Consider the following 26,283-nt stretch of genomic DNA (forward strand, 5'->3'; position numbering starts at 1 on the left):
TAGACCTTACAGTGAAATGCTGAATACAACAGGTGTAGTAGACCTTACAGTGAAATGATGAATACAACAGGTGTAGTAGACCTTACAGTGAAATGCTGAATACAACAGGTGTAGTAGACCTTACAGTGAAATGATGAATACAACAGGTGTAGTAGACCTTACAGTGAAATGATGAATACAACAGGTGTAGTAGACCTCACAGTGAAATGCTGAATTACAACAGGTGTAGTAGACCTTACAGTGAAATGCTGAATACAACAGGTGTAGTAGACCTCACAGTGAAATGCTGAAAACAACAGGTGTAGTAGACCTCACAGTGAAATGCTGAATACAACAGGTGTAGTAGACCTCACAGTGAAATGATTGATTGAAAAGAGTCAATGTGGTGGCTATATACAGGGGGTACCGGTACAGAGTCAATGTGGAGGCTATATACAGGAGGTACCGGTACAGAGTCAATGTGGAGGCTATATACAGGAGGTACCGGTACAGTTAATGTGGAGGCTATATACAGGGGGTACCAGTACAGAGTCAATGTGGAGGCTATATACAGGTGGTACCGGTACAGAGTCAATGTGGAGGCTATATACAGGGGGTACCAGTACAGAGTCAATGTGGAGGCTATATACAGGGGGTACCGGTACAGAGTCAATGTGGAGGCTATATACAGGGGGTACCAGTACAGAGTCAATGTGGAGGCTATATACAGGGGGTACCGGTACAGAGTCAATGTGGAGGCTATATACAGGGTATTACGGTACAGAGCCAATGTGGAGACTATATACAGGTGGTACCAGTACAGAGTCAATGTGGAGACTATATACAGGGGGTACCGGTACAGAGCCAATGTGGAGGCTATATACAGGGTATTACGGTACAGAGTCAATGTGGAGGCTATATACAGGGGGTACCGGTACAGAGCCAATGTGGAGACTATATACAGGTGTTACCAGTACAGAGTCAATGTGGAGACTATATACAGGGGGTACCGGTACAGAGCCAATGTGGAGACTATATACAGGTGTTACCAGTACAGAGTCAATGTGGAGGCTATATACAGGGGGTACCGGTACAGTTAATGTGGAGACTATATACAGGGGGTACCGGTACAGAGTCAATGTGGAGGCTATATACAGGGGGTACCAGTACAGAGTCAATGTGGAGGCTATATACAGGGGGTACCGGTACAGAGTCAATGTGGAGACGACTGTCTTGGTGTGTTTAGACCATGATAGTTTGTTGGTGAAGAGGACACCAAGGAACTTGAAGCTCTCAACCTGTTCCACTACAGTCCCGTCGATGAGAATGGGGGCATGTTCGGTCCTCTTTTTCCTGTAGTCCACAATCATCTTCTTTGTCTTGATCACTCTGAGGGAGACGTTGTTATCCTAACACCACACGGCCAGGTCTCTGACCTCCTCCCATAGGCTGTCTCGTCGTCGTTGGTGATCAGGCCTACGCACTGTTGTGTCATCGGCAAACTTAATGATGGTGTTGGAGTCGTGCCTGGCCGTGTAGTCATGAGTGAACAGGGAGTACAGGACGGGACTGAACACACACCCGAGGGTCCCGCGTGTTGATGATCAGCGTGGCGGATGTGTTGTTACCTACCCTTACCACCTGGGGGCGGCCCGTCAGGAAGTCCAGGATCCAGTTGCAGAGGGAGGTGTTTAGTCCCAGGGTCCTTAGCTCATTGATGAGCTTTGAGGGCACTATGGTGATGAACATTGAGCTGTAGTCAACGAATAGCATTCTCATACAGGTGTTCCTTTTGCCCAGGTTGGAAGCGTGGAGTGCAATAGAGATTGCATCATCTGTGGACCTGTTGGGGCGGTATGCAAATTGGAGTGGGTCTAGGGTTTCTGTGATAATGGTGTTGATGTGAGCCATGACCAGCCTTTCAAAGCACTTCATGGCTACAGACATGAGTGCTACGGGTCGGTAGTCATTTAGGCAGGTTACCTTACTGTTCTTGGGCACAGGGACTATGGTGGTCTACTTAAAACATGTTGGTATTACAGACTCAGTCAGGGACAAGTTGAAAATGTCAGTGAAGACATTTGCCAGTTGGTCAGCGCATGTTCGCAGTACACGTCCTGGTAATCCGTCTGGCCAATGACTGATGTGGTGTCCTCCTCAATGCCATCGGAGGAATCCCAGAACATATTCCAGTCTGTGCTAGTAAAACAGTCCTGTAGCTTAGCATCTGCTTCATCTGACCACTTTTTTATTTATCTAGTCACTGGTGCTTCCTGCTTTCATTTTTGCTTGTAAGCAGGAATCAGGAGGATAGAATAATGGTCAGATTTACCAAATGGAGGGCGAGGGAGAGCTTTGTATGCATCTCTCTGTGTGGAGTAAAGGTGGTCCAGATTTTTTTTCCCTCTGGTTGCACATTTAACATGTTGATAGAAATTTGGTAAGACGGATTTAAGTTTCCCTGCATTAAAGTCCCCGGCTACTAGGAGCGCCTCCTCTGGATGAGTGTTTTCCTGTTTGCCTATTGTGGAATACAGCTCATTCAGTGCGGTCCTAGTGCCAGCCTCAGTCTGTGGTGGAATGTAAACAGCTACGAAAAATACAGATGAAAACTCTCTTGGTAGATAGTGTGGTTTACAGCTTATCATGAGACACTCTATCTCAGGTGAGCAAAACCTCAGGACTTCCTTAGATATCGTGCACCAGCTGTTATTTACAGAACGACATAGTCCACCGCCCCTTGTCTAACCAGACGCCGCTGTTCTATCCTGCCGATACAGGGTATAGCCAGCCATCTGTGTTAGTATGTTAGTATGTATGTTGATAATGTCTAGTATGTTGATAATGTCGTCGTTCAGCCACGACTCCATGAAGCATAAGATATTACAGTTTTGAATGTCCCGTTGGCAGTTTAATCTTCCGCTTAGGTCATCGATTTTATTCTCCAAAGATTTCACGTTTTCTAGCAGAATGAAAGAAAGCCTACGAATTCTCAGAAGGCAGCTCGCCCTCTGGCCCCTTTTTCTCTGCCTCCTCCTCCTCTTCACGTAAATCACGGGGATCTGGGCCTGTTCCCGGGGTAGCAGTATATATCGTTCACGTCGGGCTCGTCGGACTCATTAAAGGATAAAAAAATGAATTCTGCCAGTTCGTGGTGAGTAACAGCAGTTTTGATGCCCAGAAGTTATTTTCGGTCATAAGAGACGGTAGCAGCAACATTATGTACAAAATAAATAAATAAAATAAATGAATAAATAAATAAAATTAACAAATAAATTACAAACAAAGCAAAGAAACAAACAATTGTTTAGGAAAAACGTAAAACGTCAGCCTTGTTCTCCAGCACCATCTTATAGCTTATATAGAATCCATATACCATCACGATATCCAATCAACACCTACAACTATAACTTATATAGAATCCATATACCATCACCATATCCAATCACCACCTACCACTATCGCTATCGCTATACCAGTACCATTCCTCCTCATCAAATGAAAATAATAAACATTGATCGATTCGCCCATGGATTTCAATTTCTCACCCCATTCCTACAGGACTCGAGAAATATTCCTTCCTGCTTTATAGAGAAGATCAATTCTACATTCTCATTGATCCAGTCATATATCGTATAGATCACTATCATGTTGCTGTCTCTCCCTCTCCCCCTCTCCATCTGTCTGTCTGTCTGTCTGTCCCCCGTCTGTCCCCCTGTCTGTCTGTCTGTCCCCCTGTCTGTCTGTCTCTCCCCCTGTCTCTCCCCCTGTCTGTCTGTCTCTCCCCCTGTCTCTCCCCCTGTCTGTCTGTCTCTCCCCTTGTCTGTCTGTCTTTTGTGTCTATCCCCCTATCTGTCTGCCTGTCTGTCTGTCCCCTATCTACTTCTCTCTCTCTCTCTCTCTCTCTCTCTCTCTCTCTCTCTCTCTCTCTCTCTCTCTCTCTCTCTCTCTCTCTGATTGACTACATTGTCTAGATCAATACACATCAGAGTGGGTAGATATGTCTGCTCATCACCCCATTCTGCTAGTCTAACGAGTTGATTCTCCCTTAGGAACTATAGCCTTCCTTCAGACTCTGGTTAACAACTGTCTGGTTCTGGAATGACAGTCCTTCAGACTCTGGTTGTCTGTCCTTGTGCACTGGGAATAGGGTGCCATTACTTCTTCTGACCAGGGCCCATAGGGTGCCATTACTTCTTCTGACCAGGGCCCATAGGGTGTCATTACTTCTTCTGACCAGGGCCCATAGGGTGTCATTACTTCTTCTGACCAGGGCCCATAGGGTGCACTGGGAATAGGGTGCCATTACTTCTTCTGACCAGGACCCATAGGGTTCCATTACTTCTTCTGACCAGGGCCCATAGGGTGCCATTACTTCTTCTGACCAGGGCCCATAGGGTGCCATTACTTATTCTGACCAGGGCCCATAGGGTGTCATTACTTCTTCTGACCAGGGCCCATAGGGTGCACTGGTAATAGGGTGCCATTAATTCTTCTGACCAGGGCCCATAGGGTGCACTGGGAATAGGGTGCCATTACTTCTTCTGACCAGGACCCATAGGGTACCATTACTTCTTCTGACCAGGGCCCATAGGGTGCCATTACTTCTTCTGACCAGGGCCCATAGGGTGCCATTACTTCTTCTGACCAGGGCCCATAGGGTACCATTACTTCTTCTGACCAGGGCCCATAGGGTGCACTGGTAATAGGGTGCCATTACTTCTTCTGACCAGGGCCCATAGGGTGCACTGGGAATAGGGTGCCATTACTTCTTCTGACCAGGACCCATAGGGTGCCATTACTTCTTCTGACCAGGGCCCATAGGGTACCATTACTTCTTCTGACCAGGGCCCATAGGGTGCCATTATTTCTTCTGACCAGGGCCCATAGGGTGCCATTACTTCTTCTGACCAGGACCCATAGGGTGCCATTACTTCTTCTGACCATTACCCATAGGGTACCATTACTTCGTCTGACCAGGGCCCATAGGGTGCCATTACTTCTTCTGACCAGGGCCCATAGGGTACCATTACTTCTTCTGACCAGGGCCCATAGGGTGCCATTACTTCTTCTGACCAGGGCCCATAGGGTGCCATTACTTCTTCTGACCAGGGCCCATAGGGTGCCATTACTTCTTCTGACCAGGGCCCATAGGGTGCACTGGGAATAGGGTGCCATTACTTCTTCTGACCAGGGCCCATAGGGTGCACTGGGAATAGGGTACCATTACTTCTTCTGACCAGGGCCCATAGGGTGCCATTACTTCTTCTGACCAGGGCCCATAGGGTACCATTACTTCTTCTGACCAGGGCCCATAGGGTGCCATTACTTCTTCTGACCAGGGCCCATAGGGTGCACTGGTAATAGGGTGCCATTACTTCTTCTGACCAGGGCCCCATAGGGTGCATTGGGAATAGGGTGCCATTACTTCTTCTGACCAGGGCCCATAGGGTGCACTGGGAATAGGGTGCCATTACTTCTTCTGCCCAGGGCCCATAGGGTGCACTGGTAATAGGGTGCCATTACTTCTTCTGACCAGGGCCCATAGGGTGTCATTACTTCTTCTGACCAGGGCCCATAGGGTGCACTGGGAATAGGGTGCCATTACTTCTTCTGACCAGGGCCCATAGGGTGCCATTACTTCTTCTGACCAGGGCCCATAGGGTGCCATTACTTCTTCTGACCAGGGCCCATAGGGTGCACTGGGAATAGGGTGCCATTACTTCTTCTGACCAGGGCCCATAGGGATGCACTGGGAATAGGGTGCCATTACTTCTTCTGACCAGGGCCCATAGGGTGCACTGGGAATAGGGTGCCATTACTTCTTCTGACCAGGGCCCATAGGGTGCCATTACTTCTTCTGACCAGGGCCCATAGGGTACCATTACTTCTTCTGACCAGGGCCCATAGGGTGCCATTACTTCTTCTAACCAGGGCCCATAGGGTGCACTGGGAATAGGGTGCAATTACTTCTTCTGACCAGGGCCCATAGGGTACCATTACTTCTTCTGACCAGGGCCCATAGGGTGCACTGGGAATAGGGTGTCATATGGGACACAGTCATGGCATGTTTCACACTTTGGATCTTAAGTTTGTGACATGTTTCTGCTTCAACTATGGGGTAAACATACATTATTAAGTAAAAGTTGTGTAAAGTAGATGCATGATTAAGTAAAATAGCGTCTATTACATATAGTATGTAAAGTAGATATATTATTAAGTAAAGTTGTGTACATTATATTATTAAGTAAAGTAGTGTAAAGTATTTATTATGTAAAGTAGTGTACATGAGTAAAGTAGTGTACAGTATTTATATTATTAAGAAATGTAGTGTACATTAATTTTAGTAGTTTTATTAAGTAAATTAGTTAAAAGTGCACAGTTAGTGGTTTACTTCATCACTTTACTTTTGGACTCAAGTCCTAATTTCATATTCTAATTTAGTAGTAGTACTTTCGAGTTGGAGATTTCTATGTCCACTCAAGGACCGTGTGATTAAGATTAAGGCAAGGATTCAATTCAAGGTCCGTCTGCGTGGATCTAAAGTTTGGATTCAGACGATAGACACCAAGCAGATTAAGGCAAGGATTCACCAAGCAGAGCTGAAACAGTCAGCTGAGGAGCCATCTCATCAGAGAGCAGAGCTGAAACAGTCAGCTGAGGAGCCATCTCATCAGAGAGCAGAGCTGAAACAGTCAGCTGTGGAGCCATCTCATCAGAGAGCAGAGCTGAAAACAGTCAGCTGTGGAGCCATCTCATCAGAGAGCAGAGCTGAAACAGTCAGCTGAGGAGCCATCTCATCAGAGAGCAGAGCTGAAACAGTCAGCTGTGGAGCCATCTCATCAGAGAGCAGAGCTGAAAACAGTCAGCTGTGGAGCCATCTCATCAGAGAGCAGAGCTGAAACAGTCAGCTGAGGAGCCATCTCATCAGAGAGCAGAGCTGAAACAGTCAGCTGAGGAGCCATCTCATCAGAGCTGAAACAATCAGCTGAGGAGCCATCTTATCAGAGAGCAGAGCTGAAACAGTCAGCTGAGGAGCCATCTCATCAGAGAGCAGAGCTGAAACAGTCAGCTGTGGAGCCATCTCATCAGAGAGCAGAGCTGAAACAGTCAGCTGAGGAGCCATCTCATCAGAGAGCAGAGCTGAAACAGTCAGCTGAGGAGCCATCTCATCAGAGAGCAGAGCTGAAACAGTCAGCTGTGGAGCCATCTCATCAGAGAGCAGAGCTGAAAACAGTCAGCTGTGGAGCCATCTCATCAGAGAGCAGAGCTGAAACAGTCAGCTGAGGAGCCATCTCATCAGAGAGCAGAGCTGAAACAGTCAGCTGAGGAGCCATCTCATCAGAGCTGAAACAATCAGCTGAGGAGCCATCTTATCAGAGAGCAGAGCTGAAACAGTCAGCTGAGGAGCCATCTCATCAGAGAGCAGAGCTGAAACAGTCAGCTGTGGAGCCATCTCATCAGAGAGCAGAGCTGAAACAGTCAGCTGAGGAGCCATCTCATCAGAGAGCAGAGCTGAAACAGTCAGCTGTGGAGCCATCTCATCAGAGAGCAGAGCTGAAACAGTCAGCTGAGGAGCCATCTCATCAGAGAGCAGAGCTGAAACAGTCAGCTGAGGAGCCATTTCATCAGAGAGCAGAGCTGAAACAGTCAGCTGAGGAGCCATCTCATCAGAGAGCAGAGCTGAAACAGTCAGCTGAGGAGCCATCTCATCAGAGAGCAGAGCTGAAACAGTCAGCTGAGGAGCCATTTCATCAGAGAGCAGAGCTGAAACAGTCAGCTGAGGAGCCATCTCATCAGAGAGCAGAGCTGAAACAGTCAGCTGAGGAGCCATCTCATCAGAGAGCAGAGCTGAAACAGTCAGCTGAGGAGCCATCTCATCAGAGAGCAGAGCTGAAACAGTCAGCTGAGGAGCCATCTCATCAGAGAGCAGAGCTGAAACAGTCAGCTGTGGAGCCATCTCATCAGAGAGCAGAACTGAAACACTTAGCTCTCCTCTGTCTACTCCTCCCTTCCCTCTCTTCTCTCCATTTGATTGGTATAAATCTCAGACCTGGTGGTGGGGTATCATGGGGACTGGCAGGGCTGGTGGTGGGGTATCATGGGGACTGGCTGACCTGGTGGTGGGGTATCAAGGGGACTGGCAGGGCTGGTGGTGGGGTATCATGGGGACTGGCAGGGCTGGTGGTGGGATATCAAGGGGACTGGCACGGCTGGTGGTGGGGTATCAAGGGGACTGGCAGGGCTGGTGGTGGGGTATCAAGGGGACTGGCTGACCTGGTGGTGGGATATCAGACCTGGTGGTGGGGTATCAAGGGGACTGGCTGACCTGGTGGTGGGATATCAGACCTGGTGGTGGGGTATCAAGGGGACTGGCTGACCTGGTGCTGGGGTATCATGGGACTGGCTGACCTGGTGGTGGGGTATAACTAAGGAGATGATTGTGGACTTCAGGAAACAGCAGAGGGAACACCCCCCTATCCACATCGATGGAACAGTAGTGGAGAGGGTAGCAAGTTTTAAGTTCCTCGGCGTACACATCACAGACAAACTGAATTGGTCCACTCACACAGACAGCATCGTGAAGAAGGCGCAGCAGCGCCTCTTCAACCTCAGGAGGCTGAAGAAATTCGGCTTGTCACCAAAAGCACTCGCAAACTTCTACAGATATTCTTTATCCCTTTACACTTGTGTGTATAAGACAGTAGTTTTAGAATTGTTAGTTAGATTACTCGTTGGTTATTACTGCATTGTCGGAACTAGAAGCACAAGCATTTCGCTACACTCGCATTAACATCTGCTAACCATGTGTATGTGACAAATAAAATTTGATTTGATTTGATTTGGCTGGTGGTGGGGTATCAAGGGGACTGGCTGACCTGGTGGTGGGGTATCAGACCTGGTGGTGGGGTATCAAGGGGACTGTTAGACCTGGTGGTGGGGTATCAAGGGACTGGCAGACCTGGTGCTGGGGTATCAAGGGGACTGTTAGACCTGGTGGTGGGGTATCAAGGGACTGGCAGACCTGGTGGTGGGGTATCAAGGGGACTGGCTGACCTGGTGGTGGGGTATCAGACCTGGTGGTGGGGTATCATGGGGACTGGCTGACCTGGTGCTGGGGTATCATGGGACTGGCAGGGCTGGTGCTGGGGTATCATGGGACTGGCAGGGCTGGTGGTGGGGTATCAAGGGGACTGGCAGGGCTGGTGGTGGGGTATCAAGGGGACTGGCAGACCTGGTGGTGGGGTATCATGGGGACTGGCAGACCTGGTGGTGGGGTATCAAGGGGACTGGCAGGGCTGGTGGTGGGGTATCATGGGTACTAGCTGACCTGGTGGTGGGGTATCATGGGGACTGGCTGACCTGGTGGTGGGGTATCATGGGGACTGGCTGACGTGTTGGTGGGGTATCATGGGGACTGGGTGACGTGGTGTTGGGGTATCAAGGGGACTGGCTGACCTGGTGGTGGGGTATCATGGGGACTGGCTGACGTGTTGGTGGGGTATCATGGGGACTGGCTGACGTGGTGGTGGGGTATCATGGGGACTGGCTGACCTGGTATCATGGGGACTGGCTGACCTGGTGGTGGGGTATCATGGGGACTGGCTGACCTGGTGGTGGGGTATCATGGGGACTGGCAGGGCTGGTAGTGGGGTATCATGGGGACTGGCAGACCTGGTGGTGGGTTATCATGGGGACTGGCTGACCTGGTGGTGGGGTATCATGGGGACTTTTAGACCTGGTGGTGGGGTATCATGGGGACTGGCTGGGCTGGTGGTGGGGTATCAAGGGGACTGGCTGACCTGGTGGTGGGGTATCATGGGGACTGGCTGGGCTGGTGGTGGGGTATCATGGGGACTGGCTGACCTGGTGGTGGGGTATCAAGGGGACTGGCAGGGCTGGTGGTGGGGTATCATGGGGACTGGCAGACCTGGTTGTGGGGTATCATGGGGACTGGCAGACCTGGTGGTGGGGTATCAAGGGGACTGGCTGACCTGGTGGTGGGGTATCAAGGGGACTGGCAGGGCTGGTGGTGGGGTATCAGACCTGGTGGTGGGGTATCAGACCTGGTGGTGGGGTATCATGGGGACTGGCAGACCTGGTGGTGGGGTATCATGGGGACTGGCTGACCTGGTGGTGGGGTATCAAGGGGACTGGCTGACCTGGTGGTGGGGTATCAAGGGGACTGGCAGGGCTGGTGGTGGGGTATCATGGGGACTGGCAGACCTGGTGGTCAGGTATCAGACCTGGTGGTGGGGTATCAGACCTGGTGGTGGGGTATCATGGGGACTGGCAGACCTGGTGGTGGGGTATCATGGGGCCTGGCTGACCTGGTGGTGGGGTATCATGGGGACTGGCTGACCTGGTGGTGGGGTATCATGGGGACTGGCTGACCTGGTGGTGGGGTATCAAGGGGACTGGCTGACCTGGTGGTGGGGTATCATGGGGACTGGCTGACCTGGTGGTGGGGTATCATGGGGACTGGCTGACCTGGTGGTGGGGTATCAAGGGGACTGGCTGACCTGGTGCTGGGGTATCAAGGGGACTGGCAGGGCTGGTGGTGGGGTATCATGGGGACTGGCTGGGCTGGTGGTGGGGTATCAAGGGGACTGGCTGACCTGGTGGTGGGATATCATGGGGACTGTTAGACCTGGTGGTGGGGTATCATGGGGACTGTTAGACCTGGTGGTGGGGTATCATGGGGACTGGCTGGGCTGGTGGTGGGGTATCAAGGGGACTGGCTGACCTGGTGGTGGGGTATCATGGGGACTGGCTGACCTGGTGGTGGGGTATCAAGGGGACTGGCTGACCTGGTGGTGGGGTATCATGGGGACTGGCTGGGCTGGTGGTGGGGTATCATGGGGACTGGCTGACCTGGTGGTGGGGTATCAAGGGGACTGGCTGACCTGGTAGTGGGGTATCAAGGGGACTGGCAGGGCTGGTGGTGGGGTATCAAGGGGACTGGCTGACCTGGTGGTGGGGTATCAAGGGGACTGGCTGACCTGGTGGTGGGGTATCAAGGGGACTGGCTGACCTGGTGGTGGGGTATCATGGGGACTGGCTGACCTGGTGGTGGGGTATCAAGGGGACTGGCAGGGCTAGTGGTGGGGTTATCAAGGGGACTGGCAGGGCTGGTGGTGGGGTATCATGGGGACTGGCTGACCTGGTGGTGGGGTATCATGGGGACTGGCTGACCTGGTGGTGGGGTATCAAGGGGACTGGCTGACCTGGTGGTGGGGTATCAAGGGGACTGGCAGACAATGAGTCTCAGGTGACCTGCAGAGAATTTCTAAACTCTTTATCTGTTTTATAAATTGATTTGTCCTTTCGTTCATTCATTCTTTCATTCATTCATATATCTCCTCTTCATCTCTCTTCTCTCAAAACCACCAGATTGAAATGGTTTTGTTTGTGTACGTTAATTTCTAAGTTACTGCAGATGGGGTTGCCATAAAGACGTGTGGTTTGTGAGGAGGACAGTTAAGTGGTTGTGTCTGTTTTAGAATAGCCTACTCTATTGGGGTGGCAGGTAGCCAAGTGGTTAGAGCGTTGGACTTGTAACCGCAAGGTCATAAGATCAAATCCCAGAGCTGAAAAGTTCTCATTCTGCCCCTGAACAAGGCAGTTATCCCACTGTTCCTAGGCTGTCATCAAAAAAATAAGAATTTGTTCTTAATTGACTTGCCAAGTTAAAACAAGGTTATAAAATAAAATTCCTCAGGTTGACAGAATGACTCTGAAAAACAACAGGCATACACACAGTATGTACAGTACATCTTAAACATTTGACTTTCGGTTTGGTTTGTGTCATGAGGAAACTCTGCTGTCCCCCGTTTTCACTCCCCACAGAGGTTTTTTAAAGAAGATATTTTTACACTGAGAATTAACGGAATAAAGATGGTGAGATAAAGAGAATGAAGAGAGAGATCTGCCGGGGCCTGAACTGTGTCTCTGTGATGTCGGCCCAGAGTCATAAAGCTACTAGAGGTAGACAGAGACACAGACAGTACGGAGACACACAGTACAGAGTTTACCTCAGGAAAACCCCTTCTCTCTGACACAGACAGTACAGAGTTTCCCTCAGGAAAACCCCTTCCCCTCTCTGACACAGACAGCAGTACAGAGTTTACCTCAGGAAAACCTATTCTCCTCTCTGACACAGACAGTGCAGAGTTTACCTCAGGAAAAACCCTTCCCCTCTCTGACACAGACAGCAGTACAGAGTTTACCTCAGGAAAACCCCTTCCCCTCTCTGACACAGACAGCAGTACAGAGTTTACCTCAGGAAAACCCCGTCTCCTCTCTGACACAGACAGTACAGAGTTTACCTCAGGAAACCCCCTTCCCCTCTCTGACACAGACAGTACAGAGTTTACCTCAGGAAAACCCCTTCCCCTCTCTGACACAGACAGCAGTACAGAGTTTACCTCAGGAAAACCCATTCCCTTCTCTGACACAGACAGCAGTACAGAGTTTACCTCAGGAAAACCCCTTCCCCTCTCTGACACAGACAGCAGTACAGAGTTTACCTCAGGAAAACCCCGTCTCCTCTCTGACAGAGACAGTACAGAGTTTACCTCAGGAAAACCCCTTCCCCTCTCTGACACAGACAGTACAGAGTTTACCTCAGGAAAACCCCTTCCCCTCTCTGACACAGACAGTACAAAGTTTATCTCAGGAAAACCCCGTCTCCTCTCTGACACAGACAGTACAGAGTTTACCTCAGGAAAACCCCTTCCCCTCTCTGACACAGACAGTACAGAGTTTACCTCAGGAAAACCCCTTCCCCTCTCTGACACAGACAGTACAGAGTTTACCTCGGGAAAACCCCTTCCCCTCTCTGACACAGACAGTACAGAGTTTACCTCAGGAAAACCCTGTCTCCTCTCTGACACAGACAGCAGTACAGAGTTTACCTCAGGAAAACCCCTTTCCCTCTCTGACACAGACAGTACAGAGTTTACCTCAGGAAAACCCCTTCCCCTCTCTGACACAGACAGTACAGAGTTTACCTCAGGAAAACCCATTCCCCTCTCTGACACAGACAGTACAGAGTTTACCTCAGGAAAACCCTGTCTCCTCTCTGACACAGACAGCAGTACAGAGTTTACCTCAGGAAAACCCCTTCCCCTCTCTGACACAAACAGTACAGAGTTTACCTCAGGAAAACCCCTTCCCCTCTCTGACACTGGAGCTGAACCAGAGTCACAAATGGCTCCCTGTTTTCTATAAAGTGCACTACTTTTGACCCCTCCAGGCACCGCTCTTTATAGGGAATAGGGTGCAGGGGCTTTGATGCACTATGTAGGCAGTGAACAGTACACCGTTAACGTGAGGGAACGTAAAAACCTCTCAAATAAAACTCTGATCTGGATCTTATCAGTCGGTGGCCAAAAATATGCCACGCTTGACACTATATAAACCAAACCTTAAACTATAACCCAAATAAACTCTTGAGGAGTTCCAGTATTTCCGTTGCATTCTTCTCCTAGTCTGGCGTAGCACACTTTGACTATTGTTTAACCGTCTTGTTATTATCATACTGCTCTCAAGGACTGAGAGAGAGAGAGAGAGAGAGAGGATCCTTTCATCAGACTAAAGATAGTGGAGGAGGAGGAGGAGGTGGAGGAGGAGGAGGAGGTGGAGCAGATAATGGAGGAGGAGGAGGTGGAGGAGATAGTAGTGAAGGAGGAGGTGGAGGAGGAGGAGGAGGAGGAGGTGGAGCAGATAATGGAGGTGGAGGAGATAGTAGTGAAGGAGGAGGTGGAGGAGGAGGAGGTGGAGCAGATAATGGAGGTGGAGGAGATAGTAGTGAAGGAGGAGGTGGAGGTGCAGATAATGGAGAAGCAGGAGGAGGTGGAGGAGATAGTGGAGGAGGAGGAGGTGGAGCAGATAATGGAGGAGGAGGAGATATTAGTGAAGGAGGAGGTGCAGATAATGGAGAAGCAGGAGGAGGTGGAGGAGGAGGATGTGGAGCAGATAATGGAGGAGATCGAAGTGAAGGAGGAGGTGCAGATAATGGAGAATCAGGGGGAGGTGGAGCAGATAATGGAGGAGATAGAAGTGAAGGAGGAGATAGTAGTGAAGGAGGAGGTGCAGATAAAGGAGAAGCAGGGGGAGGTGGAGCAGATAATGGAGGAGATAGAAGTGAAGGAGGAGGTGCAGATAAAGGAGAAGCAGGGGTAGGTGGAGCAGATAATGGAGGAGATAGAAGTGAAGGAGGAGATAGTAGTGAAGGAGGAGGTGCAGATAAAGGAGAAGCAGGGGTAGGTGGAGCAGATAATGGAGGAGATTGAAGTGAAGGAGGAGGTGCAGATAATGGAGGAGATAGAAGTGAAGGAGGAGGTGGAGGAGATAGAAGTGAAGGAGGAGGTGTAGGAAGAAGCAGGAGGAGGTGGAGGAGATAGTGGAGGAGGAGGTGGAGGAGATAGAAGTGAAGGAGGAGGTGGAGCAGATAGAAGTGAAGGAGGAGGTGCAGATAATGGAGGAGATAGAAGTGAAGGAGGAGGTGGAGGAAGAAGCAGCTGTGTTCTGATAGATTTTTTAAATATATTTTTTATATATTTTTTTATTTTACCCCTTTTTCTCCCCAACTTCGTGGTATCCAATTGTTTTAGTAGCTACTATCTTGTCTCATCGCTACAACTCCCGTACGGGCTCGGGAGAGACGAAGGTTGAAAGTCATGTGTCCTCCGATACACAACCCAACCAAGCCGCACTGCTTCTTAACACAGCGCGCATCCAGCACCCGGGAAGCCAGCCGCACCAATGTGTCGGAGGAAACACCGTGCACCTGGCAACCTTGGTTAGCGAGCACTGTGCTCAGCCCGCCACAGGAGTCGCTGGTGCGCGATGAGACAAGGATATCCCTACCGTCCAAGCCCTCCCTAACCCGGACGACGCTAGGCCAATTGTGCGTCGCCCCACGGACCTCCCGGTCGCGGGCGGTTACGACAGAGCCTGGGCGCGAACCCAGAGTCTCTGGTGGCACAGCTGGCGCTGCAGTATAGCGCCCTTAACCACTGCACCAGGCCGTGTTCTGATTGATGAAGGAAATCTGAATCCAATGTTCTCTGTCCTGTGAGAAAACACTTCCTGTATACGCTGCACTTCCTCAAACTCCACCGCTAGACACCTCCTAGCCTCCCCCAGCCCCACCGCTAGCCACCTCCTAGCCTCCCCCAGCCCCACCGCTAGCCACCTCCTAGCCTCCCCCAGCCCCACCGCTAGCCACCTCCTAGCCTCCCCCAGCCCCACCGCTAGCCACCTCCTAGCCTCCCCCAGCCCCTCCTAGCCTCCCCCAGCCCCACCTATTGAGGTGGCTAGCGGTGGGACTGGTGGAGGCTAGGAGGTGGCTAGCGGTGGGGCTGGGGGAGGCTAGTCGGGCGGGAGGGTGCCAAACATACCCTCATAAAACGGACTATCCTACCAATCATTGACTGATCCTTGGCGATGTCATTTACAAAATAGCCTCCAACACTCTACTCAGCAAACTGGATGTAGTCTATCACAGTGCCATCCTTTTAGTCACCAGAGCCCCATATACTACCCACCTCTGTGACCTGTACGCTCTCGTTGGCTGGTCCTCGCTACATATTCATCGCCAAACCCACTGGCTCCAGGTCATCTATAAGTTTATGCTAGGTAAAGTCCCGCCTTATCTCAGCTCACTGGTCACCATAGCAGCACCCACCCGTAGCATGCGCTCCAGCAGGTATATTTCACTGGTCATCCCCAAAGCCAACTCCTCCTTGGGCCGCCTTTCCTTCCAGTTGTCTGCTGCCAATGACTGGAACGAATTGCAAAAATCACTGAAGCTGGAGTCTCATATCTCCCTCTCTAACTTTAAGCATCAGCTGTCAGAGCAGCTTACCGATCACTGTACCTGTAGACTCTGAAGAGGTTTGGTGTGTGTTTCAGTTAGTTTCTGAGCAGATATGAATTTGTTCTTTAACTGACATGCCTAGTTAAATAAAGATAAATAAATAAATAAGGAGTCTCTGGCTTGGTGAGCACAGCAGAATCTATCAGGGCTAGTGACAGAAACACACACACACACACACACACACACACACACACACACACACACACACACACACACACACACACACACACACACACACACACACACACACACACACACACACACAAACCACACACTCCATAACATGGGTCGATTGAGCTCTACACACTCTATAACATGGGTCTATTGAGCTCTACACACTCTATAACATGGGTCTATTGAGCTCTACACACTCTATAACATGGGTCTGTTGAGCTCTACACACTCTATAACATGGGTCTATTGAGCTCTACACACTCTATAACATGGGTCTATTGAGCTCTACGCACTCTATAACATGGGTCTATTGAGCTCTACGCACTCTATAACATGGGTCTATTGAGCTCTACACACTCTATAACATGGGTCTATTGAGCTCTACACACTCTATAACATGGGTCTATTGAGCTCTACACACTCTATAACATGGGTCTATTGAGCTCTACACACTCTATAACATGGGTCTATTGAGCTCTACACACTCTATAACATGGGTCTATTGAGCTCTACACACTCTATAACATGGGTCTATTGAGCTCTACACACTCTATAACATGGGTCTATTGAGCTCTACACACTCTATAACATGGGTCTATTGAGCTCTACACACTCTATAACGTGGGTCTATTGAGCTCTACACCTGAGGGAGGGCCAGTATTGTGCTGTAAACTGCTTTAGGGAACAACAGGATGCAGGACTATTGAATTATACTGGAACTGCTGTTCTCTGAGGAGGAGGAGGAGGAGGAGAGAGGAATGAGAGGAGAATAGATAGGAGAGGAGGAGAAGAGAGGAGGAGGAGAGAGGAATGAGAGGAGAGGGGGAGAAGAGAGGAAGAGGAGAGAGGAATGAGAGGAGAGGGGGAGAAGAGAGGAGGATGAGAGATGAATGAGAGGAGAATAGATAGGAGTGGAGAAGGAGGAGAGAGGAATGAGAGGAGGAGAGAGAGGAGAGGAGAAAAGATAAGAGGATGACAGAGAGGACAGAAGGACAGGAGGAGAGGGAGAGGAGAGTAGAGGAGAGAGACAGGGGGAGATAGTGAAGGGAATTATTTCTGTCCATCTTCTATTTGGCAGTGTGAAATCGTCCAGCTGCCCCTAGTCCTATTTTAAACAGGAACCACAGCTGCAGAGTGGGACACTGGAGTTCTGTGCAATGTGTGTGTGTGTGTGTGTTTCTCTCTCTCTTTGTGTGTGTGTGTGTGTTTCTCTCTCTCTTTGTGTGTGTGTGTTTCTCTCTGTGTGTGTGTGTGTGTTTCTCTGTGTGTGTGTGTGTGTGTGTTTCTTTCTCTGTGTGTGTGTTTCTCTCTCTTTGTGTGTGTGTGTCTATAAACCCAAATTCCCCAGACACTTATGAAAAAAAGACTTCACTTCATTACCCAAAATCCCCTTTAAAGGACATCAATTACCCAGAGTGCTCTACTCTGCCCCGGCCAGTCATAGCAGAACTGGACTCCAACACACACACACACACACACACACACACACACACACACACACACACACACACACACACACACACACACACACACACACACACACACACACACCATTTAGTTAAATAGACTAGGACCAGCAACACAGGTCAGACAGTGTTCAGATAGGCAGTAAATACACTTGGCTGAGTTCCCACTGAAGGGACTAACAATAGGGGTGTATGTAGCAGATAGCACCCTATTTCCTATGTAGTACCCATAGGGCTCATAGTGCACTATACAGGGATGGGATGTACCCAGGGAGAATCGGGTTTCATTTATTGCTGGTGTGAACAGGGAGGGCAGACAGACAGCACACTGCCTATCTAAGGTCAGAGAGACAGCACGCTGCCTATCTAAGGTCAGACAGACAGCACACTGCCTATCTAAGGTCAGAGAGACAGCACACTACTTATCTAAGTGATGACAGACAGCACACTGCCTATCTAAGGTCAGGCAGACAGCACACTGCCTATCTAAGGTCAGACAGACAGCACACTGCCTATCTAAGTGATGAGGTCAGACAGACAGCACACTGCCTATCTAAGTGATGAGGTCAGACAGACAGCACACTGCCTATCTAAGTGACGAGGTCAGACAGACAGCACACTGCCTATCTAAGTGACGAGGTCAGACAGACAGCACACTGCCTATCTAAGTGACGAGGTCAGACAGACAGCACACTGCCTATCTAAGTGACGAGGTCAGACAGACAGCACACTGCCTATCTAAGTGATGAGGTCAGACAGACAGCACACTGCCTATCTAAGTGACAAGGTCAGACAGCACACTGCCTATCTAACGTCAGACAGACAGCACACTGCCTATCTAAGTGACGAGGTCAGACAGACAGCACACTGCCTATCTAAGTGACGAGGTCAGACAGACAGCACACTGCCTATCTAAGTGATGAGGTCACCACATAAAACGTCAGTAGTTGCCGGTGAATGTTTTATATTTAGAGAAATGTGTTCCTCAAATCTGGTCCTGGAGATGCACTTCTTGTGTCCCCCCCCCCCCCCCTCCCCCCAGACCAACCAATTGACTGAACTGAAGAACAGACAGACTGGTTTGTGTCGTCTGAACGGTGTCACTGCAGCATGTGAAATGAGTCAGCTGTGACAGGTGACAGCAGGTGGCGTCGTCCTGGTCAACACCATCATAGCTGGAAGAGACTGTTGGTCCTCATCACACCAGGATCCACTGATTCTGACGAAGTATAACACATCCTCCCACACGGTCCCCACATGACACAAGAGTCGCTCACGAGTCGCTCGGGGACTCAGCCTGGCAGCGACAGGTTCCCACAATCTCTTGGGGACTGACATCTCTCTTAGCTTTTACTCTCTCATGTCTGTCCTTGTGTCTCCTTGTTGTGGAAGAGAGGAGACGACGGCTCTTCTCACCTCAGTCTCTAAGAGGACGATTTAACTTCTCTAGAGCCCAAAGACCCGTAGGTGAACTGCAGCTCATCCATCCTGGAGACACGCTATGGCATAACTTTATTTTGTTTTATGTTGTACAGGGCTCTATGCTTTTCAGTAATTAACAGGCCTCTCTCTCTCTGTGTGTGTGTGTGTGTGTGTGTGTGTTTCTGCAGGGGTCCAGGGAGCCTTCAGCACAGGGAACAGCCATGGAGGGGGACTGTCTCAGCTGTATCAAGTACCTCATGTTCTTCTTCAACTTCCTCATTTTTGTGAGTACATGCTGCTTGCTTTACACTCCCTGTTCTGATGTTCTGCTGTCTGATGTTCTGATGTCTGATGTTCTGTTGTCTGATGTTCTGCTGTCTGATGTTCTGTTGTCTGATGTTCTGCTGTCTGATGTTCTGTTGTAATGCTGTCTGATGTCCTGATGTTCTGCTGTCTGATGTTCTGCTGTCTGATGTTCTGCTGTCTGATGTTCTGCTGTCTGATGTTCTGTTGTAATGCTGTCTGCTGTCTGATGTTCTGATGTCTGATGTTCTGCTGTCTGATGTTCTGCTGTCTGATGTTCTGATGTCCTGATGTTCTGCTGTCTGATGTTCTGCTGTCTGATGTTCTGATGTCTGATGTTCTGTTGTCTGATGTTCTGCTGTCTGATGTTCTGTTGTCTGATGTTCTGCTGTCTGATGTTCTGTTGTAATGCTGTCTGCTGTCTGATGTTCTGATGTCTGATGTTCTGCTGTCTGATGTCCTGATGTTCTGATGTCCTGATGTTCTGCTGTCTGATGTTCTGCTGTCTGATGTTCTGCTGTCTGATGTTCTGCTTTCTGATGTTCTGCTGTCTGATGTCCTGCTGTCTGATGTTCTGCTGTCTGATGTCCTGATGTTCTGCTGTCTGATGTTCTGCTGTCTGATGTTCTACTGTCTGATGTTCTGCTGTCTGATGTTCTGATGTTCTGCTGTCTGATGTTCTGCTGTCTGATGTTCTGCTGTCTGATGTCCTGATGTTCTGCTGTCTGATGTTCTGCTGTCTGATGTTCTGATGTTCTGCTGTCTGATGTTCTGCTGTCTGATGTTCTGCTGTCTGATGTTCTGCTGTCTGATGTCCTGATGTTCTGCTGTCTGATGTTCTGCTGTCTGATGTTCTACTGTCTGATGTTCTGCTGTCTGATGTTCTGATGTTCTGCTGTCTGATGTTCTGCTGTCTGATGTTCTGCTGTCTGATGTTCTGATGTTCTGCTGTCTGATGTTCTGTTGTCTGATGTCCTGATGTTCTGTTGTCTGATGTTCTGCTGTCTGATGTTCTGCTGTCTGATGTCCTGATGTTCTGCTGTCTGATGTTCTGTTGTCTGATGTTCTGCTGTCTGATGTTCTGCTGTCTGATGTTCTGATGTCTGATGTTCTACTGTGTGATGTTCTGCTGTCTGATGTTCTGATGTTCTGCTGTCTGATGTTCTGATGTCCTGATGTTCTGCTGTCTGATGTTCTGCTGTCTGATGTTCTGCTGTCTGATGTTCTGATGTTCTGATGTAATGCTGTCTGATGTCCTGATGTTCTGCTGTCTGATGTTCTGATGTAATGCTGTCTGATGTTCTGCTGTCTGATGTTCTGCTGTCTGATGTTCTGCTGTCTGATGTTCTGCTGTCTGATGTCCTGATGTTCTGCTGTCTGATGTTCTGCTGTCTGATGTTCTGCTGTCTGATGTTCTGATGTCTGATGTCTGATGTTCTGATGTCTGATGTTCTGCTGTCTGATGTTCTGCTGTCTGATGTTCTGCTGTCTGATGTCTGATGTTCTGATGTCTGATGTTCTGCTGTCTGATGTTCTGCTGTCTGATGTTCTGATGTCTGATGTTCTGCTGTCTGATGTTCTGCTGTCTGATGTTCTGATGTTCTGCTGTCTGATGTTCTGCTGTCTGATGTCTGATGTTCTGCTGTCTGATGTTCTGCTGTCTGATGTTCTGCTGTCTGATGTTCTGATGTCTGATGTTCTGTTGTCTGATGTTCTGATGTCTGATGTTCTGCTGTCTGATGTTCTGCTGTCTGATGTTCTGATGTCTGATGTTCTGATGTCTGATGTTCTGCTGTCTGATGTCTGATGTTCTGTTGTCTGATGTTCTGCTGTCTGATGTTCTGTTGTCTGATGTCCTGCTGTCTGATGTTCTGATGTCTGATGTTCTGCTGTCTGATGTTCTGCTGTCTGATGTTCTGCTGTCTGATGTTCTGATGTTCTGCTGTCTGATGTTCTGCTGTCTGATGTTCTGCTGTCTGATGTTCTGCTGTCTGATGTCTGATGTTCTGCTGTCTGATGTTCTGCTGTCTGATGTTCTACTGTCTGATGTTCTGCTGTCTGATGTTCTGCTGTCTGATGTCTGATGTTCTACTGTCTGATGTTCTGCTGTCTGATGTTCTGCTGTCTGATGTTCTGCTGTCTGATGTTCTACTGTCTGATGTTCTACTGTCTGATGTTCTGCTGTCTGATGTTCTGCTGTCTGATGTTCTGCTGTCTGATGTTCTGCTGTCTGATGTTCTGCTGTCTGATGTTCTACTGTCTGATGTTCTACTGTCTGATGTTCTGCTGTCTGATGTCTGATGTTCTACTGTCTGATGTTCTGCTGTCTGATGTTCTGCTGTCTGATGTTCTGCTGTCTGATGTTCTACTGTCTGATGTTCTACTGTCTGATGTTCTGCTGTCTGATGTTCTGCTGTCTGATGTTCTGCTGTCTGATGTTCTGCTGTCTGATGTTCTACTGTCTGATGTTCTGCTGTCTGATGTTCTGCTGTCTGATGTCTGATGTTCTACTGTCTGATGTTCTGCTGTCTGATGTTCTACTGTCTGATGTTCTGCTGTCTGATGTTCTGCTGTCTGATGTTCTACTGTCTGATGTTCTGCTGTCTGATGTTCTGCTGTCTGATGTTCTACTGTCTGATGTTCTGCTGTCTGATGTCCTGATGTTCTGCTGTCTGATGTTCTGCTGTCTGATGTTCTGCTGTCTGATGTTCTGATGTCTGATGTCTGATGTTCTGATGTCTGATGTTCTGCTGTCTGATGTTCTGCTGTCTGATGTTCTGCTGTCTGATGTCTGATGTTCTGATGTCTGATGTTCTGCTGTCTGATGTTCTGCTGTCTGATGTTCTGATGTCTGATGTTCTGCTGTCTGATGTTCTGCTGTCTGATGTTCTGATGTTCTGCTGTCTGATGTTCTGCTGTCTGATGTCTGATGTTCTGCTGTCTGATGTTCTGCTGTCTGATGTTCTGCTGTCTGATGTTCTGATGTCTGATGTTCTGTTGTCTGATGTTCTGATGTCTGATGTTCTGCTGTCTGATGTTCTGCTGTCTGATGTTCTGATGTCTGATGTTCTGATGTCTGATGTTCTGCTGTCTGATGTCTGATGTTCTGTTGTCTGATGTTCTGCTGTCTGATGTTCTGTTGTCTGATGTCCTGCTGTCTGATGTTCTGATGTCTGATGTTCTGCTGTCTGATGTTCTGCTGTCTGATGTTCTGCTGTCTGATGTTCTGATGTTCTGCTGTCTGATGTTCTGCTGTCTGATGTTCTGCTGTCTGATGTTCTGCTGTCTGATGTCTGATGTTCTGCTGTCTGATGTTCTGCTGTCTGATGTTCTACTGTCTGATGTTCTGCTGTCTGATGTTCTGCTGTCTGATGTCTGATGTTCTACTGTCTGATGTTCTGCTGTCTGATGTTCTGCTGTCTGATGTTCTGCTGTCTGATGTTCTGCTGTCTGATGTTCTACTGTCTGATGTTCTACTGTCTGATGTTCTGCTGTCTGATGTTCTGCTGTCTGATGTTCTGCTGTCTGATGTTCTGCTGTCTGATGTTCTGCTGTCTGATGTTCTACTGTCTGATGTTCTACTGTCTGATGTTCTGCTGTCTGATGTCTGATGTTCTACTGTCTGATGTTCTGCTGTCTGATGTTCTGCTGTCTGATGTTCTGCTGTCTGATGTTCTACTGTCTGATGTTCTACTGTCTGATGTTCTGCTGTCTGATGTTCTGCTGTCTGATGTTCTGCTGTCTGATGTTCTGCTGTCTGATGTTCTGCTGTCTGATGTTCTACTGTCTGATGTTCTGCTGTCTGATGTTCTGCTGTCTGATGTCTGATGTTCTACTGTCTGATGTTCTGCTGTCTGATGTTCTACTGTCTGATGTTCTGCTGTCTGATGTTCTGCTGTCTGATGTTCTACTGTCTGATGTTCTGCTGTCTGATGTTCTGCTGTCTGATGTTCTACTGTCTGATGTTCTGCTGTCTGATGTTCTGCTGTCTGATGTCTGATGTTCTACTGTCTGATGTCTGATGTTCTGCTGTCTGATGTTCTGCTGTCTGATGTCTGATGTTCTACTGTCTGATGTTCTGCTGTCTGATGTTCTACTGTCTGATGTTCTGCTGTCTGATGTTCTGCTGTCTGATGTTCTACTGTCTGATGTTCTACTGTCTGATGTTCTGCTGTCTGATGTTCTGCTGTCTGATGTTCTGCTGTCTGATGTTCTGCTGTCTGATGTTCTACTGTCTGATGTTCTGCTGTCTGATGTTCTGCTGTCTGATGTTCTGCTGTCTGATGTTCTGCTGTCTGATGTTCTGCTGTCTGATGTTCTGCTGTCTGATGTTCTGCTGTCTGATGTCTGATGTTCTGCTGTCTGATGTCTGATGTTCTGCTGTCTGATGTCTGATGTTCTACTGTCTGATGTTCTGCTGTCTGATGTTCTACTGTCTGATGTTCTGCTGTCTGATGTTCTGCTGTCTGATGTTCTACTGTCTGATGTTCTACTGTCTGATGTTCTGCTGTCTGATGTTCTGCTGTCTGATGTTCTGCTGTCTGATGTTCTGCTGTCTGATGTTCTACTGTCTGATGTTCTGCTGTCTGATGTTCTGCTGTCTGATGTTCTGCTGTCTGATGTTCTGCTGTCTGATGTTCTGCTGTCTGATGTTCTGCTGTCTGATGTTCTGCTGTCTGATGTTCTGCTGTCTGATGTTCTGCTGTCTGATGTTCTACTGTCTGATGTTCTGCTGTCTGATGTTCTGCTGTCTGATGTTCTGCTGTCTGATGTTCTGCTGTCTGATGTTCTGATGTCCTGATGTTCTGCTGTCTGATATTCTGCTGTCTGATGTTCTGCTGTCTGATGTTCTGCTGTCTGATGTTCTGCTGTCTGATGTTCTGCTGTCTGATGTTCTGCTGTCTGATGTTCTGCTGTCTGATGTTCTGCTGTCTGATGCTCTGCTGTCTGATGTTCTGCTGTCTGATGTTCTGCTGTCTGATGTTCTGCTGTCTGATGTTCTGCTGTCTGATGTTCTGCTGTCTGATGTTCTGCTGTCTGATGTTCTGCTGTCTGATGTTCTGCTGTCTGATGTTCTGCTGTCTGATGTTCTACTGTCTGATGTTCTACTGTCTGATGTTCTGCTGTCTGATGTTCTGCTGTCTGATGTTCTGCTGTCTGATGTTCTGCTGTCTGATGTTCTGCTGTCTGATGTTCTGCTGTCTGATGTTCTACTGTCTGATGTTCTGCTGTCTGATGTTCTGCTGTCTGATGTTCTGCTGTCTGATGTTCTACTGTCTGATGTTCTGCTGTCTGATGTTCTGCTGTCTGATGTTCTGCTGTCTGATGTTCTGCTGTCTGATGTTCTGCTGTCTGATGTTCTGCTGTCTGATGTTCTGCTGTCTGATGTTCTGCTGTCTGATGTTCTGCTGTCTGATGTTCTGCTGTCTGATGTTCTGCTGTCTGATGTTCTGCTGTCTGATGTTCTACTGTCTGATGTTCTGCTGTCTGATGTTCTGCTGTCTGATGTTCTGCTGTCTGATGTTCTGCTGTCTGATGTTCTGCTGTCTGATGTTCTGCTGTCTGATGTTCTGCTGTCTGATGTTCTGCTGTCTGATGTTACACTGAACAAAAATAGAAACGCAACATGTAAAGTGTTGGTCTCATGTTACATCAGCTGAAATAATAAAATCCCAGAAAAGTTCCATACGCACAAAAAGCTTATTTTTCTCAAATTTTGTCCACAAATTTGTTTACATCCCTGTTAGTGAGCATTTCTCCTTTGCCAAGATAATCCATCCACCTGCCATGCTTGAGTGACAAGCATCATTAACTTGGGCCCACGGTATAGCCTCTCCCAGTTAAATCAGACATCAACTTCCTACTATACTTCCTTCTTCCTGGCTATACTCTGTTCTGATTGGCTGCCTGTGTGTCTCTCCTATTCTGATTGGCTCCCTCTCTCTCTGTGTGTGTGTGGTCCAGTTAGGAGGCTCTTTCCTGCTTGGTGTGGGTGTGTGGGTACTGGTGGACCCTATGGGCTTCAGGGAGATCATAGCAGCCAACCCTCTGCTCTTCACTGGGGTCTACATCATCCTGGCCATGGGGGCAATGCTCTTCCTCCTCGGCTTCCTGGGCTGCTGTGGAGCCATCCGGGAGAACAAGTGTCTGCTGCTCTTTGTAAGTTCAGTGTGTTATAATAGTGCCATAAACATTCCTCTTTGTAAGTTCAGTGTGTTATAATAGTGCTATAAACATTCCTCTTTGTAAGTTCAGTGTGTTATAATAGTGCTATAAACATTCCTCTTTGTAAGTTCAGTGTGTTATAATAGTGCTATAAACATTCCTCTTTGTAAGTTCAGTGTGTTATAATAGTGCTATAAACATTCCTCTTTGTAAGTTCAGTGTGTTATAATAGTGCTATAAACATTCCTCTTTGTAAGTTCAGTGTGTTATAATAGTGCTATAAACATTCCTCTTTGTAAGTTCAGTGTGTTATAATAGTGCTATAAACATTCCTGGGCTGCTACTCTTATCTAGTTATCTACTCTACATTATGGTTGGTTAGTTATCTACTCTACATTATGTCTGGTTAGTTATCTACTCTACATTATGTCTGGTTAGTTATCTACTCTACATTACGGTTGGTTAGTTATCTACTCTATATTACGTTTGGTTAGTTATCTACTCTACATTATGTCTGGTTAGTTATCTACTCTACATTATGTCTGGTTAGTTATCTACTCTACATTATGTCTGGTTAGTTATCTACTCTACATTATGGTTGGTTAGTTATCTACTCTACATTATGTCTGGTTAGTTATCTACTCTACATTATGTCTGGTTAGTTATCTACTCTACATTATGTCTGGTTAGTTATCTACTCTACATTATGTCTGGTTAGTTATCTACTCTACATTATGTCTGGTTAGTTATCTACTCTACATTATGTCTGGTTAGTTATCTACTCTACATTATATCTGGTTAGTTATCTACTCTACATTATGTCTGGTTAGTTATCTACTCTACATTATGTCTGGTTAGTTATCTACTCTACATTATGTCTGGTTAGTT

At 48.2% G+C, this 26,283-nt stretch overlaps 1 protein-coding gene across 2 annotated transcripts in view; it reads left to right on the plus strand.

The window, feature by feature from the left end:
• LOC110517083 (tetraspanin-18-like) overlaps positions 1 to 26,283 on the plus strand; it is a 61,070-nt gene that overhangs the window by 22,643 nt on the left and 12,144 nt on the right. For both annotated transcript variants that reach the window (XM_036981636.1, XM_036981637.1), the window contains exons 3-4: positions 19,116 to 19,211; positions 25,195 to 25,389. In XM_036981636.1, the coding sequence (XP_036837531.1) occupies positions 19,116 to 19,211; positions 25,195 to 25,389 (291 nt within the window). The remainder of the gene's footprint in view (positions 1 to 19,115; positions 19,212 to 25,194; positions 25,390 to 26,283) is intronic.

Source organism: Oncorhynchus mykiss, chromosome 6, assembly GCF_013265735.2.
Source record: "Oncorhynchus mykiss isolate Arlee chromosome 6, USDA_OmykA_1.1, whole genome shotgun sequence".
Classification (NCBI taxonomy): Eukaryota; Metazoa; Chordata; class Actinopteri; order Salmoniformes; family Salmonidae; genus Oncorhynchus; species Oncorhynchus mykiss.